General features: G+C 31.2%; 1 protein-coding gene across 1 annotated transcript in view; it reads left to right on the forward strand.

The window, feature by feature from the left end:
- Nucleotides 1-15,539, forward strand: part of LOC145277868 (uncharacterized) — a 198,825-nt gene that overhangs the window by 133,969 nt on the left and 49,317 nt on the right. Inside the window, exons 6-10 of the mRNA XM_080129825.1 lie at nt 342-587; nt 1,453-1,616; nt 4,940-5,125; nt 7,006-7,165; nt 9,927-10,171. Of these exons, the coding sequence (XP_079985951.1) occupies nt 342-587; nt 1,453-1,616; nt 4,940-5,125; nt 7,006-7,165; nt 9,927-10,171 (1,001 nt within the window). The remainder of the gene's footprint in view (nt 1-341; nt 588-1,452; nt 1,617-4,939; nt 5,126-7,005; nt 7,166-9,926; nt 10,172-15,539) is intronic.

Genomic DNA, 15,539 nt, shown 5'->3' on the forward strand with positions numbered 1-15,539 from the left:
ACAAGCTACAAATTCATCTCTCTCTCTCTCTCTCTCTCTCTCTCTCTCTCTCTCTCTCTCTCTCTCTCTCTCTCTCTCTCTCTCTCTCTCTCTCATAAGTCTTTATCTATTTATTTAGAAATCCACAGATAGGTTACAACTATGCCAAGCATCCCATGTGACTGAAACTTCCCAAACAAGACGATGCTAATTAACATTGATCTCCCTACTTATCTAAAATTTTAACCTTAATGTTCCCCCTATATGCAAGTATAAACAGTATTAACACTGAAACTTATTTTCGTTTTGTTTCTTAATTTTAGACTAATTTTATCATTTTTTTTCTCTTTGTACTCCTTCAGAAGAAACCACACATGTTCCTGTGTATCAGTGGCATTCATTAGTACCATACTTAACCAACACTGGTAGTACTGAACCACCTTCTGCCACCACTACCATCAGTACAACCCCAAATACTACTATCACCACAACATGCTTAACCACACCTATCTCTGTGCTAGAAAGTGATAACTCTACGACACAAGAGTCAACACATTCTGCAGAGATAAACCACACGACCCAGGCTACAGCTAGTGTCTCAGAGGGAGGTAAGTAACTTATCGTCTCTCTTTCAATGGTTGATTCGATTTTATATATGTATTTACAGAAATTTTTTGCTTTTTCAAAGAAATCTTTCCTTTTTTTTTTTTTTTTTTTTTTTTTCAGAAAGTGTTATGGATGATAAAAAAATATGAAAATGCTCCCATTACAATTAGTTTAATGAAATAAACTTCTAAAATCCTAATCTGACTAATCGTATTATGTAACAATATATAAAGGAAAGTTGTGCAGTTTGCTTAAAACATTTGTTTTATTTTGAAAGTTATGAAAAATATATGATAGGCAGTAAATACTAAATATAAAACATACAAATATATCAAGAGAAGAATAATAGTGTAGCTACAGATAGTTTGCTTCTTTTTTTTTTTTTTTTTTAATATTTTAATCACACCCGTCTTAATATTTGGGAGTAGAATCCTTTCATCAGATGCCAGAATTGTTCCTGGAGTTTTTTAGTTCAAAACAGAAATTCCATCTTCCATTCTGCCCCCCCTCCCTCCCGCAGCTATGGATGAAGTAGTAGAACAACTACACTCTAAAGCCTTGCTTGCTAACATGGCAAAGAGTAAGAAAACTCTGAAATTTGCAACTAGAGATTTCTTTAACAAGTGGGACACATAATGTACTTGTATATAAATTATTACTTGCCTAATGGTGAAAGTGGGTCATATGCATCATCCACTATAAATAAATTTATGTGTATATAACATCTTGTAACCAAACTATTATGTCAAAAATGGTGGAAATTCATTGTGAAAAACAATGTTTTTAATGGTTGCAAAAATACTTTTCTCTGTTGTATTCTTTCTTTGAAATGTATTCTTACATTTTTAACTTTTCTCTCCTTACCAGTGACTTTCAAAGACGAATATGATGACATTGATGATGATGATGATGATGTATTTGAGTGTGATCCTGAATCTCCAAAGAAGGACTCCAGTTCTTTGATCAAACGACGGACACAATCTTTAAGTGCTCTACCCAAAGAAAAAGATGAGCCAAAGAGTCCACGAAAAGTAAGTATTTGGTAACAATCTTAAGTAAAAACATATATAAACAAAACATTACAAGTGAATATATCTGGGGGTGGGGGTGGGGGGGTATTGGGTAAGTTTAAGTTCAAATTATCCCCTCAGAGTTTATATTGCCCAATACCACTTCTATATTATATTGTAAAGATTTTTAGTAATTTTTTTCTTTTAAGAAAATCTTCAGACTTCTACATCGATTAAACATTAAATTTATTTATTTTTTTAATTTGAAAAGCTTACTATTCAATTTTTAGAGGGATAAGGTCAGCATTAATTTTCTATTGATTGATTAATGATTACTGTTTAAAATTACGAAGAGTTGTTTGTAAACAGGATTTTCAGGGTGGAGTCGTTTTTACATTAAACTTACATGGAAATCTGAACCCCTGTAAAAATAGAACTTATTTAAATATCTTTTTTCTGAAAATATTTTAGTCTGTGGATAAATAAAGCTGATTTCAGCTGCTCTTGGGTATGACTGAGATGAGTTTCTAATGCCAACTGTCCAATAATAGGACCAGCTTACATTGTACGCGATATGAAAAGCCATAGTAATCACAACTCATGGCAATCATTTTTTTTCTACCTTCTCAAGTGTTAATGTGATTGAAGTGAACAAAAAATCTGTTGATGACTTGAACTTTACCCTGGGACGATAATTTTGCAACTGCAGAAGACAGAAAATATGATTGATATAGTGGTCTACTGATTAGGTACCAAGAAAAAGGATGGAATATTGAAATATCATTTAGTTGTGGGAGCTCAAGGATGTTGAGCAAAAGCTAATCAACATATTGTGACATTGTTCTTGTTGTACAAACAGAAATTAAAAACTTTGTGACAGATGTACAAGAAGCAGCGGAGAGGGCATCATACTGGATCTGGTTAAAAAGCAACAATGAGTTTTGGAGAGAAAAGTAGCTTACACCAGTACCAATACGGCCTCTGCCACTTCGGAGATGCAGTAGAGGAGTAGGGGCTAAAACTATGAAGTTGTTTCTTCCTAAAGATTGTTGTATTGGATCTGATTGCAGAGTTGTTAGCTGCTGAGAACTGTGAATGGTGTGTACAACATTTTATCTCCATATATAATATTTTGATTGCAGAAATTCCTCTCTGGACCAAATTACCGTAGGTTTACAATAACAGATGCCACATACAAATTTATTATGTCTAAACTATTATCCACCATCTTATGTAACTTCAGAATGCCATTTTATACACATTTATTCGTTATAATAAAATCCTACATTACATCCCAAGAGAAACCTCATCACGATCACCAACATCATCAGAGGAAGTAGTTATTACTTTTCCCTCTAAATCTAAAGTCCTCATACCTCATAGGAACAATTAAGATGTAAAGTTTTAAAAAATACATTGAATTCCGAGACAAGTGTCTTCTAATTTATTAAACAAAACAACATTTGCTTTAAGTGGACCATATAGAAACTGTGCTTGTATTTCTACAGACCAAAATAAGATGGGACATGTAATCAGACAAATCTCTTCACTTGCTGCCTTAGCTGTCTCTAATTGAAGTTTTGGAATTTTGTTATGCTCTTCTCAGCCCTTTCATGTCAGTTACTTGATTTTATTAGAGGATCTCTCCTTATCTTCAGCATTATCCATATGGCCTGATGTTACCAGCCATGGACAAATTATCATTTGTCACGGTCCAAAACCAGAACGCCTCCATCACTATCATGTTAGGGGTAGGGGTTGCAAACAGGAAGCAATTCAATCCCGAATTTAGATATCACTGACCACATTTTTTTTTTTTTTTTATCTTTTCTAATTTTCAATTATTTTCTTGATGCTTACTGTGACTTGCAATTCAATCTAGAAACATTCATTTCAGGCAGTTGCATCATCACAATATAATTCTTAATTGATAACTTCAATACAATTACTCCCTCTGCACATATAATCAAAGTCATTTTACTCTGTAAATTGTGATTAATTTCTTTACTCATTTTCAAACACAAATATTTAATGTTATCGGCTCTTTAAAGAGAGAATTATTAATGTGAATGTTAAAATATATACTTCCCTAGAACTTTGATATGAGAAAGACAAGTTTGTAAGCTAATATGTGAGTTTCTTCCTTGAACGGAATTGAATCCTCTACTAAATCTCATTAGTATAATTAAATATAGTAATACTTTTTTGGCAGGGCTTTACGTTGCAAGTGAAACAGTCGCATTTGCGAGTGATTTTTCCAATTGGCGACTAGAAATAATAAAACACTTATTTTTGGGGGTAATTGTTGTTTTTTTTTTGGGGGGGGGGTACTGATAATCTTCCAAAGCTCATTACTAAGTGAAAAATGTCTTTTTAACCATTATTTTTTTTTTTATTTTTTTTTTTTATAAAATGACCAAAGTCAAATTATTTAGACAATAAAAAGTTTAATTGAATAATATACTGTTTTTTGTTTGTTTGTTTTTTTTAACAAAAGCCTTTCTAAAAATCATTTAAAGAAATTCAAACTTTTCTATCTTCAAGTTTCAGTGTAAAATCTGGTACATATTTAAAATTATACTTGAAAAAAAATAACATAAAAATCTTTATAAAATACTATCATGGAACGAAGATGTTATATTCCAAAAATCATGTAAATTGATTATTTTTTTAAGAAAATCAAACTTTTAGCAATTACAATAATAATAAAATAGCACAGTCTGTAAATCTTAGTAATCAAATAGAGTTGTCGGCCTTTGAATTTTAGCATATTCTAAAAATCAGTGTCTCCCGACCCTTTCTTCGTTTCCTCATAAAACTTTTCTGATTTAAAAAAAAAAAAATCTACTTGAACAATTTGTGATTTTTCAAATGTGATATCATCATTCTGTGACAATTACGTACATCATAAAGATTTGTCTGTATTTTCGGTTAGTAACTTTTCTATTTAGCTAGTAAACGAAAATATTTAGTTGTCAAAGGTCAACTAAAGATAAATTTGTCTCTAGAATTTTGAGTATTAACTGAAGGATGAGGGTATGAACTTCAAGGTTGTTGCATTGATTGGATAAAGTTGTCATGGTGAATCTTCAAAAGATGAAACGCATGTTTGTGCGTTTTACTTTTTTCCGTATATCGATACATGGAAGTTATTCTTTCTTTTTTCGTCTGTTTTAACACATCTCTGCCTCTCTCTATTTGAATATGTTAACTGCCACTGAAAACGCATAATGCTGTTGTGTTTTTTTGAAAACTACCTAACTGAAGCATAATGGGTAACATCGGATTATGACTAATTTTTATGATCTATTGTTTTCCCAAATCAAAATTTTTTTTTTTTATAGGGGAGAGAAAAAGAACACATTCGTCGGCCAATGAATGCCTTCATGATATTCAGCAAACGTCACCGGGCTCTTGTTCACCAGCAACATCCGAACCAGGATAACCGTAATGTTAGCAAGATTCTAGGCGAGTGGTGGTATGCCCTCTCACCTAGTGACAAAAGCAAGTATCATGATCTTGCTTACCAGGTAAGACAATCTAAATATAATACAATTCTTTTTATGCTAAAAAAAATCAAACCTGTACAATAGTCACTCATATGTATTGAAATGTAACAGTATTTATGTACATATATATCTATACTCTGATAATTTTTTTAAAATTTTTTTATTTTATTAATATTCATATTAAAAACCCCTATTTATTTAAAAAGAAAATACAACTTTCTTGTATATGGGCCGTGGCTTTGCATTCACTAGTAAAAAAATCTAGCTAATTTGCATATTCTTTTAAACATTCATTTTAATTAATTCACTAATAGTTTATTCGGTTTTCCTATGGGATGATCATCTTTAGTTAACTATTACGTGTAATTATATTCATGCAGATATTCTACATGATTTGTACTTGCGTAATATTTGTGTAAAAATGTTATAGTAAACACAAAATTGTTTCTATATATATTTATGTATACATATGTCTAACTCCTAGAGTTTTTAGTCTACAGGAATGTAATTTCATATATAAGGTATTTGAACCCATGCAAAACTTTATATTTGGGTTTTATCCCGGGAAAATGGGTACAAAAGTGTGAAAATTAAAAAAAAAAATTTTTTTATTGCCAGATGAAGGTCAAATGACGACATTACAAATCTGCATGCATAACGTAGTAGCTATTGGTTCATGTTTTAATTTTTAGCCTTGCAGCAAATAGGTCTTCATAGCTCTGCCATTAATGACAAAAAATTTTTAAATTATTACTATATATTAGGTCCAATATAATAATAAATATGAAATCTGCATTAATCAAAATGTTATATTTAAGCATATTTTACGACTGGTCAGTGGCAGGTGCCCTGCTACTGTGTGTGTGTGTGTGTGTGTGTGTGTGTGTGTGTGTGTGTGTGTGTGTGTGTGTGTGTGTGTGAGAAAGAGAAAGAACCTCAGCAAAGGTGCTTGCTTATAAAGAAAAAAATTTATATAAGAGCATAATATTTATAAATATTTGTGTTACAGATCAGAAAAACGAATCGAACACAAAAGGGACCAGTTTCTTCAGACTCTGCTTAGATATATTTTGTGCATATGTGGAAATTAAATAGGAAAAGCAGAAGTGGAATAGTGTTAGGGTTAGATGCATGTAATGGACACTCAAAATATTTTTGTTCAAGTTCTGCCTGAAATCAACCAACCTGCAATTTGTCTACAGGATGTCTGGATCGCTTTGCTACAGATTTGTCAAGAGGCAATAGCGAAGACAGAGGGTGACAAGCAAAGCAACAATATTTTTTTAATTGCCATTCCTTATTTAGACATAAAGAGGTGCCACAAGTGAGGCTATGTACAGAACAGTTGGTGTTCCTGCGGTGCCGACATGCAGACTATCACACATCCTCTTAAGTAAGGTATGCTCCGATATGGGTCTAGTGGATGTCTCAGACATGGAATGAAACACTATGATGATGATGGTTCAAGTTCTGTCTGGACCACTACATCTCTTTCATTTACTCTAATTATGAATTAAATGACTATGGCTAGATTAGTTTGGTTGTGCTGAGTATAGAAGGAAAAACTCCAAAATAACAGGCTTTCTCTACTTAGCCTAGTATTGTTTTCGGTTGTTCTGAATTTCTAATTGCCACTGCTCAAATTGTGCCAGTTTAATAGTGGTACGGTTCATCACGATTGATTCAATGCTTAGGATATATATATACAAAGTGTGACAACATAGTCAACTGTGCAAGTTGGGAAACTGTCAGTCAGAATGTGTTGTTGACTCTGTCTTCAAACTTAGATTTACATATGGAGCACTTTTCCATATAAATATCATAACTATATTTATTTATATGTGGGCATTTTCTTTTTTCAGTTTTAACTGGTCATATTGTATAAATTTAATTTATTTCAGGTGAAAGAAGCACATTTCAAAGCTCACCCTGACTGGAAATGGTGCTCAAAGGACCGTAAAAAGTCTAGCACTATTGCAGCAACATTGAAACAACGTAGCAGTCGTCGTCTGAGTTCCTCAGAGGACGGTCCAGATGATTGTCCTGAAGAGCTGCCTGAAGGTGAGGCCGTTAGAGTTGATAAATTCTCAGTTTTTGTTTTTCTGATTGAAACTTAATATCTGTCTTGTATTTGTCTTCCTCCCTTAACTCTATTATAGTTTTTTTTTTTTTTTTTTTTTTTTACATGAAGGTCACCACTTATCAAGGCTCAGAAGCCACTTGGGGATAAGGGTTATTGTGTGTACCGTAATCAATGAGATAGTATTGTAGTAATCATTAGTATTGGATATTTGATAGGGTGTCTTACTTAAGAGAGCGATTTGTCAGGAATTTTTTTATGTTGGACTTGAAGACATCCAAGTTGTAGTCAGGTGGGAAACAGGCAAACGGAAGAGAGTTCCACAGTTGTGCACTTCTAAGAAAGAAGCTCTTCTCATGGAATCTACGTTTGGATTTAGGCATAGATAAAGAGTGGGAAAAATTAATGACAGTAGTTTCAGCTAGATGGGTGTTTTTCATGAAAGATTGGCAAGGTGGGGGGACCAGAGATTGGAGCTCAGACGAGCACTTACCATGGAAATAACGATAAAACAAAGACAGGCTCACAACGTCTCTTCTGTGGGAGAGAGGCTGCAGAGAAGAGAAAAGAGCATCCCCCACTAAGCCACAAAGTCTATTTTGTACTCTGTCAAGGCAGGATAGGCTGCTTTTAGCAGCTCCTGCCCAGATGTGGCAGCAGTACTCCATCCTTGGACGTACTTGGCTTTTATACAGATAGAGAATTGCATCAGGGGTGAGATATCTTCTGGAGCGGTAGAAGGATCCCACCATTTTCCCCGCGTCCCTGGCAATAGACCTGATGTACATGTTCCATTTCAGATCAGGAGTAATGGTCAAACCCAGAAGCTTGTCAAAACATGGAGCCTGCCCAAGACGAGAACCATCCATTTCAATTGATGCCAGATGGGGATCAGTGTTGATGATGTAAAGATAGAAGCTTGGTTTTGGATGCATTAAAAGTAACCAGCCACCTCTTCCCCCACTGTACCATGCGCTTAAGATCAGAGAAGAGAGAATCAGATAGAACTTTGTCATTTACGGCCTTTGATGTGTTGCCATAGATGGTCGTGTCATCAGCATAGATGTCAACAAATGATTTAAGTATGTGTTTTGGGAGATCATTGATGTAGATCAGGAAGAGAGTTGGGCCCAGTATAAACCCCTGAGGGACTCCAGCATTAATACTGTGGGCCTCTGATTTCTGCCCATCAACCACTACTCTTATGAACCTATCAGAGAGAAATGATTTAATAATTGAAAAAGCATTTCCAGTGATACCGTAGCTGGAAATCTTGTGAAGTAGGCCCTTATGCCATACCTTATCGAGGGCCTTCGATATGTCAAGAACAAATGCCCTGGAAAGGAAGCCTTTGTCAAGAGATTCACTAATCCTATGAGATATAACTGTTAGCACATCTGCTGTAGATCTTGCAGAGCGGAAACCATATTGCATGTCACTAAGGTTGTTTCTGCTGAGGTGGTTGACTACTTCTTTATTTAATATGGATTCCAACAACTTACTCATGACACAGGAGACTTCTTGGTCTGTACTGAGAGGGAGATGACTTTTCGCCTGAATTCTTAAATACAAGGCATACTGATGAGGTTTTCCAGGGTGTTGGAAAGCACCTCCTTAAGGCAACGCTTAAACAGTTTTGTAAGTATGGGAGCAAGTTCTGGTTGAAGCTTTTTCAGCACTATAACTGGAATGCCGTTAGGGCCAGTTGCTTTACTGGAATCAAGGTTCTTGATTAGCTTGGCGACCTCATGCACAGATATTTGTATGTTACCTAGCGTGTTGTCTGTTATAGGAGGAAATACGGGGAGTTGATTGCCTTTGTCGCTTAAGGTAGAATTAGCTGCAAAGTTCTTGGCCTTGTCTGATGCTGACGAGATGACCTCAGGTCCATTGATGATGGTTGGGATAGAACGCACGCTTCTGTTCAAGATCCTGTTTGCTATTTGCCAAAACTGGTGGGAGCCAAGCTGCTGCTCAGCTACTTTGGATTTAACGGACTGAGCATATAGCTCTCTTGCATTTTTTATTACTCTTTTACAGTGGTTGCTGGCAGTCCTGAAAGCAGCTTTAATCTCTGTGCATCTATTGCGTTGGTAGCTATGGAAAAAGTGATTTCTGTGCGCAATGGCAGCAGCACATTCTGGGGAGAACCATGGCTGGCTGTTAGGTTTTTGTTGGAATGTTTTGGATGGTATGAATCGGTCTATGCCTACAATTAACCATTCGGTCAGGTCTGATACTATAGAGGACAGATCCTTTTTAAACATGGAATGCAGAGGTAAATCAGATATGAATGTACAGAAGCTATCCCAGTCAGCCATAGAGTATCGATATACAGTACTGTGGAGAGGTACATCTGAAGACATTTCATTTTTATCTTAACTGATACAACGGAGTGGTCGGAGGATCCCAAATAGAAGCTCTTTTAATGAGGAGCAGGTCCTAATCTCCTGTCCTCTCTTTTACTTCTGATTTGAATGAACACTCATGAAGCATTCCTAGACAAACAATTTTATATTTAAAAAAAAAATTTAATGATGTCAGTATTTTGTCTTTTTTCCATCATTCAGTTGTACTGAGATTTATTATTTTTATAGGTTCCAAAGTTCTACCTAAGTCACGAAGACTATGAAAACATAATAAAGTTTTAAAAACTATCGTCTGATATCAGAATGTTTATGAAGATGTCATTAATTTTATCGAATTAACTCTGAATGTAAGGGAAAGTCTTTGTTGTTTTAGATGATTCCAGTGAGGAAAAGATTTCTCCAGGTGAAGTGGTGGATTCTGGTCTACACAGAGCAGATGACGGTTGCTCTTCTAATATTGCCAACTATTCAAGCAACAGAGACCTATTTGAGACTAACCGGTACCGGTCACAGAGCCTTTCCGCGATGCCTCGAAGAGATGAAGGGGGAGGCCCCTTGCCTTCCACTACAGGTCAAACAGATTATATCCAAGAAAGGAGTCATTCACCAACAAAAGATGTAAGCATAAAATGATTCACAGAAAACTTTAATCTTTTTAATATTAACGAATCAATCTCTCACTTTCATTCATGTATATCTTTATTTAAATTTACATACGTTTATATATTATGTATTGAATTGATTCATAAACTAATTAACTAATCATTATGAATTTTGAAACAGTTGCTAGATCTAAGGGATTGCAATGTGGGCTATAATTGTTTTTTAAGGGGATAAAGAGTGGGTTAAAACTCTTTGTGAAAATTTAGAGATTTCTGATTTTTGTGAAAATTCTTATCAGATATCAATTAAAATATCTTTGTCACATTTCATATTTTTAGAGTATTTGCAAGAGTTTTAGGTGGCATAATATGATCAATGATAAACACATGAATGCACATTATCAGTAGAATACATGCAATTAGAACGAATTGTTTTTACTTGAATGTTAATAGAAAATATACTAATTGATGTCATTTATTTGTTATTAAAATAGATACTTGATGTATAAAGTTTAAAATCGTTTATTAAATAGTGAAGGGTGTTTTAATCGTGTTTCTTTTAGTGATATTAATTTTATAAGTGAAATAAAGAAAATTAGTGCTTCTTTATAATTATGCAGTCATGAAAAAACATAAATTTGTAAAATAAATTTGGGGGAGTTACTAAAACTCGTGAACTCTCTGAATTTCATGACATTTTGATAAATTTATTTTTACTTTTCATCAAGGAAAGGGCTAAACAGGCATATGTATACAGTGATGTATGGAAGTGAAACCTGACTAATACGAGTTGAGGGTATGTGTTGCATGCAGAGAAATGATACAATGAATGTGTAATGTAAGTGCGAAAGACAGACTTAGATATGATGAATTTGGAAGATGAAACTTAGACAGTATGTGGAAATGTGTGCCAAATAGAAGACTCTGCTTGGTCACTATTGTGGCAAATAAGATTAACTTTAGTGGTTAGTCAACTTTGTTCTTTGATAGAGAATTTAATTAAAATACGAATAAGAAAATGTGTATGTATATATGTATATATATATATATATATATATATATACACACACACACACATTTTCTTATTCTTATTTTAATTAAGTATAATGAATACACCCTCTGAAAATAAAATTTTATGCTCCCAGTAGATCTTGTACTTCTTACTCCAAGAAACCTTCAAAGTACCCTAAGGTTTTTATGACCCACCCAGCAAATTGCTATTTTGTAAAGTTCACTTTCCAATTCATTCTCAGAAATTTTTGGTATTAGCATAACTTTACTGCAGGTATCAATTATCCAAACCGGTATTATTAATTTTAACTTTTAGTACAATGTTTTTTTTGTTTGTTTTTTAATTTTGTTCAGTTTTCTTTACATTTAAATTTTTTTTTTTTTATATAACAAAAACTTACATTTATTTGTTTTTTTTTTTTTTGTTTTTTTGTTTTCTCTTTTGTTCAATATTTTTCACATATTGGTCTATTCTCTTTAACTCTTATTGTTTTTCTTTTCAAATTTTCATATTGATAAATGATTCTTTTATCAAGCAATTTGCACACGTCTTTTTAAATGCTGGACATTTTTCCATTTTTATTTCATGTTCTCTTCCACAATAGCAGCATTTTGAAATCCTTTTTTAATATAAAAGTAGCAATACACATGAAAAAATTAAAATTAAAATATCTCAATGGTACATATAGAAAGAGCTTGATGATCTTAGGAAGAAATTTTTCATTTTTAAAATCTGACTAAAAAGTAAGGAAGTTATGACTATTTTTGTGTCTTGCCTGATTGGATATTTTTCCCTCTTTAAAATCATCCGCATTTCATCACATTTCTATAGTACATTTTCAGTAAAAATGTTGTGTTTGTTAAAACATAAAGTGAAGAAATGAAATTTATGGTGTAAGTGTTTCATGCAATGATTCAGAATATACTGTTTAATACTTTTCAAATAATCTGTAGGAAATGCGCATAAATCTGCTGCAATACTTTAAAATACCATATATCCATTAAAAAAAGATGTTAGACGACTCAAAAGTTGAATTGGAACATATTTTATGTACAAGAAACTAAAATCTAATATTTTGACTGGATACATTGCAAGATTTCCCAAATAATTTGCATAAATTACGCAATCTGCATAATTCTATTTCTATTGCAATATTTCTTTAAAAAAAGGGCTTAAATTCAATTTGATTAATGGATTCTATTAAAGCAAATAGAAATTATGCCGATTTTATATTATGTAAAACAGTTTTTGTGATGTGATTTAATGTTCGAGGTGATATCAACCTAAAGTCTGATTTTGAAGTGTTGGGATGGGACTACTTTCAGTCTTTCATATACTTTACTTAGATTGACTTTTTCTACATTTTCATTTTCAAACTTTTCAATTCAGTAAGTTCATTCATTAAAATAAAAATACATACTTTTAATCTAATCCAACTACATAAGACATCATAGTGAACATTTTAAGGTAATTCTATAAAATTTGATTTCATATTATGAATTAACACTTTCCACTAAATCACCCTGATATGAGATTGTACTTTTAAAGCAATTATATATATATCATATATATATATCATATATATTATATATATATCATATATATATATATATCATATATATATATCATATATATTATATATATATATATCATATATATATATCATATATATTATATATATATATATATCATATATATATATCATATATATTATATATATATATATCATATATATATATCATATATATTATATATATCATATATATATATATATATCATATATATATATCATATATATATATATCATATATATATATATCATATATATATATATCATATATATATATATCATATATATATATATCATATATATATATATCATATATATATATATATATATCATATATATATCATATATATATCATATATATATATATATATATCATATATATATATATATCATATATATATATCATATATATATCATATATATATATCATATATATATATCATATATATATCATATATATATATATATCATATATATATATATATATATCATATATATATATATATATATCATATATATATATATATCATATATATATATATCATATATATATATATATATATTATATATATCATATATATATATATATCATATATATATATATATATATCATATATATATATATATCATATATATATATATCATATATATATATATATATATCATATATATATATATATTATATATATCATATATATATATATATCATATATATATATATATATCATATATATATATATATCATATATATATTATATATATATATCATATATATATTATATATATATATCATATATATATTATATATATATATCATATATATTATATATATATATCATATATATTATATATATATATATCATATATATTATATATATATATATCATATATATTATATATATATATATCATATATATTATATATATATATATCATATATATTATATATATATATATCATATATATATATATATATATCATATATATATATATATATCATATATATATATATATATATCATATATATATATATATATATCATATATATATATATATATATATATCATATATATATATATATATATATATCATATATATATATATATATATATATCATATATATTATATATATATATATTATATATATATATATCATATATACATATATCATATATATATATGTATATATATATCATATATATATATGATATATATATATATATGATATATATATATGATATATATATATGATATATATATATATATGATATATATATATGATATATATATATATATATGATATATATATATATATATATATATGATATATATAGATATATATATATGATATATATCATATATTTTTTTTTTTACATAGACATCACCACATTATCAAGGCCAAGAGGCCACTCAAGGATAAGGGTTAAAGAGTGTACAGTAGAAATTGGACATTATAGTAATCATTAGTAATGAAAATTTGGTAAAGTTGATAACTTATATGGAACGGCTCATCAAGAACTTATTTACGTTAGACTTGAAGACAACCATATTGTAGTCAGTCAGAAAGCAGGAAAACGGAAGACAATTCCACAGGCGTGCAGTTCTAAGAAAAAAGCTTTGTTCATGGAATCTACGTTTAGGTTTAGGCACAGATAAAGAGTGGGGGGAATTATTGATAGTGTTTACAGCTATACGAGTGTTTCTTGTGAAAGTTTGGCGAGGGGGGACCATAGATTGAAGCTCATTCGAACACTTTCCATGAAAATAACGATACATCAGAGACAAACTCGCAACATCTCTTCTGTGAGATAAAGGTTGCAAAGAAGAGAAAAGGACATCTCCTACGAGGCTACGAAGACTATTTTGAACTCTATCAAGGCAGGCCAAGTCCTTTCTAGCAGCTCCTGCCCAGATGTGGCAACAGTATTCCATCTTTGGACGTACCTGGCTCTTATATAGATAGAGAATAGCATCAGCAGTGAGATATCTACCGGATCGATAGAAAGATCCCACCATTTTTCCAGCGGCCTTGGCAACAGATTTGATGTACGTGTTCCATTTAAGATCAGGAGTAATGGTCAAGCCAAGAAGTTTGTCAAAACTTGAGGCCTCCTGAAGACGAGAGCCATTCATTTCAATTGATGTCAGATGTGGATAAGAATGTTGAGGATGTAAAGAGAGAAGCTTGGTTTTAGATGCATTAAAAGTAACCAGCCATTCTTTACCCCATTGTACTACGTGCTCAAGATCAGAGGAGAGAGAATTGGAGAGAACTTGGTCGTTTACTGTCTTAGATGTGCTACCATAAATGGTAGTGGTGTCAGCATAGATGTCTACAAATGATGTAAGGATGTGATTTGGAAGATCATTAATGTAGATCAGGAACAGAGTTGGGCCCAGGATGGACCCCTGAGGGACACCGGCATTAATACTGTGAGCTTCTGATTTTTGCCCCTCAACTACTACTCTTATGAACCTATCAGAAAGAAATGATTTAATAATTGAGAAGACATTTCCAGCAATACCATAGCTAGAGATCTTATGAAGTAAACCTTTATGCCATACCCTATCAAAGACCTTAGATATGTCAAGAGCAATTGCCCTAGAAAGGTTGCCTCCGTCTAGAGATTTGCTAATCCTATGAGATATAACTGTAAGCACATCTGCTGTAGATCTAGCAGAACGGAAACCATATTGAGTGTCACTAAGGTTATTTATATATATCATATATATATATATATATATATATATATATATATATATATATATCGTATATATATATATCGTGTGTATATATATATAT

Source organism: Euprymna scolopes, chromosome 6 (genome assembly GCF_053919585.1).
Source record: "Euprymna scolopes isolate OS-2025 chromosome 6, ASM5391958v1, whole genome shotgun sequence".
NCBI classification, from domain to species: Eukaryota; Metazoa; Mollusca; class Cephalopoda; order Sepiida; family Sepiolidae; genus Euprymna; species Euprymna scolopes.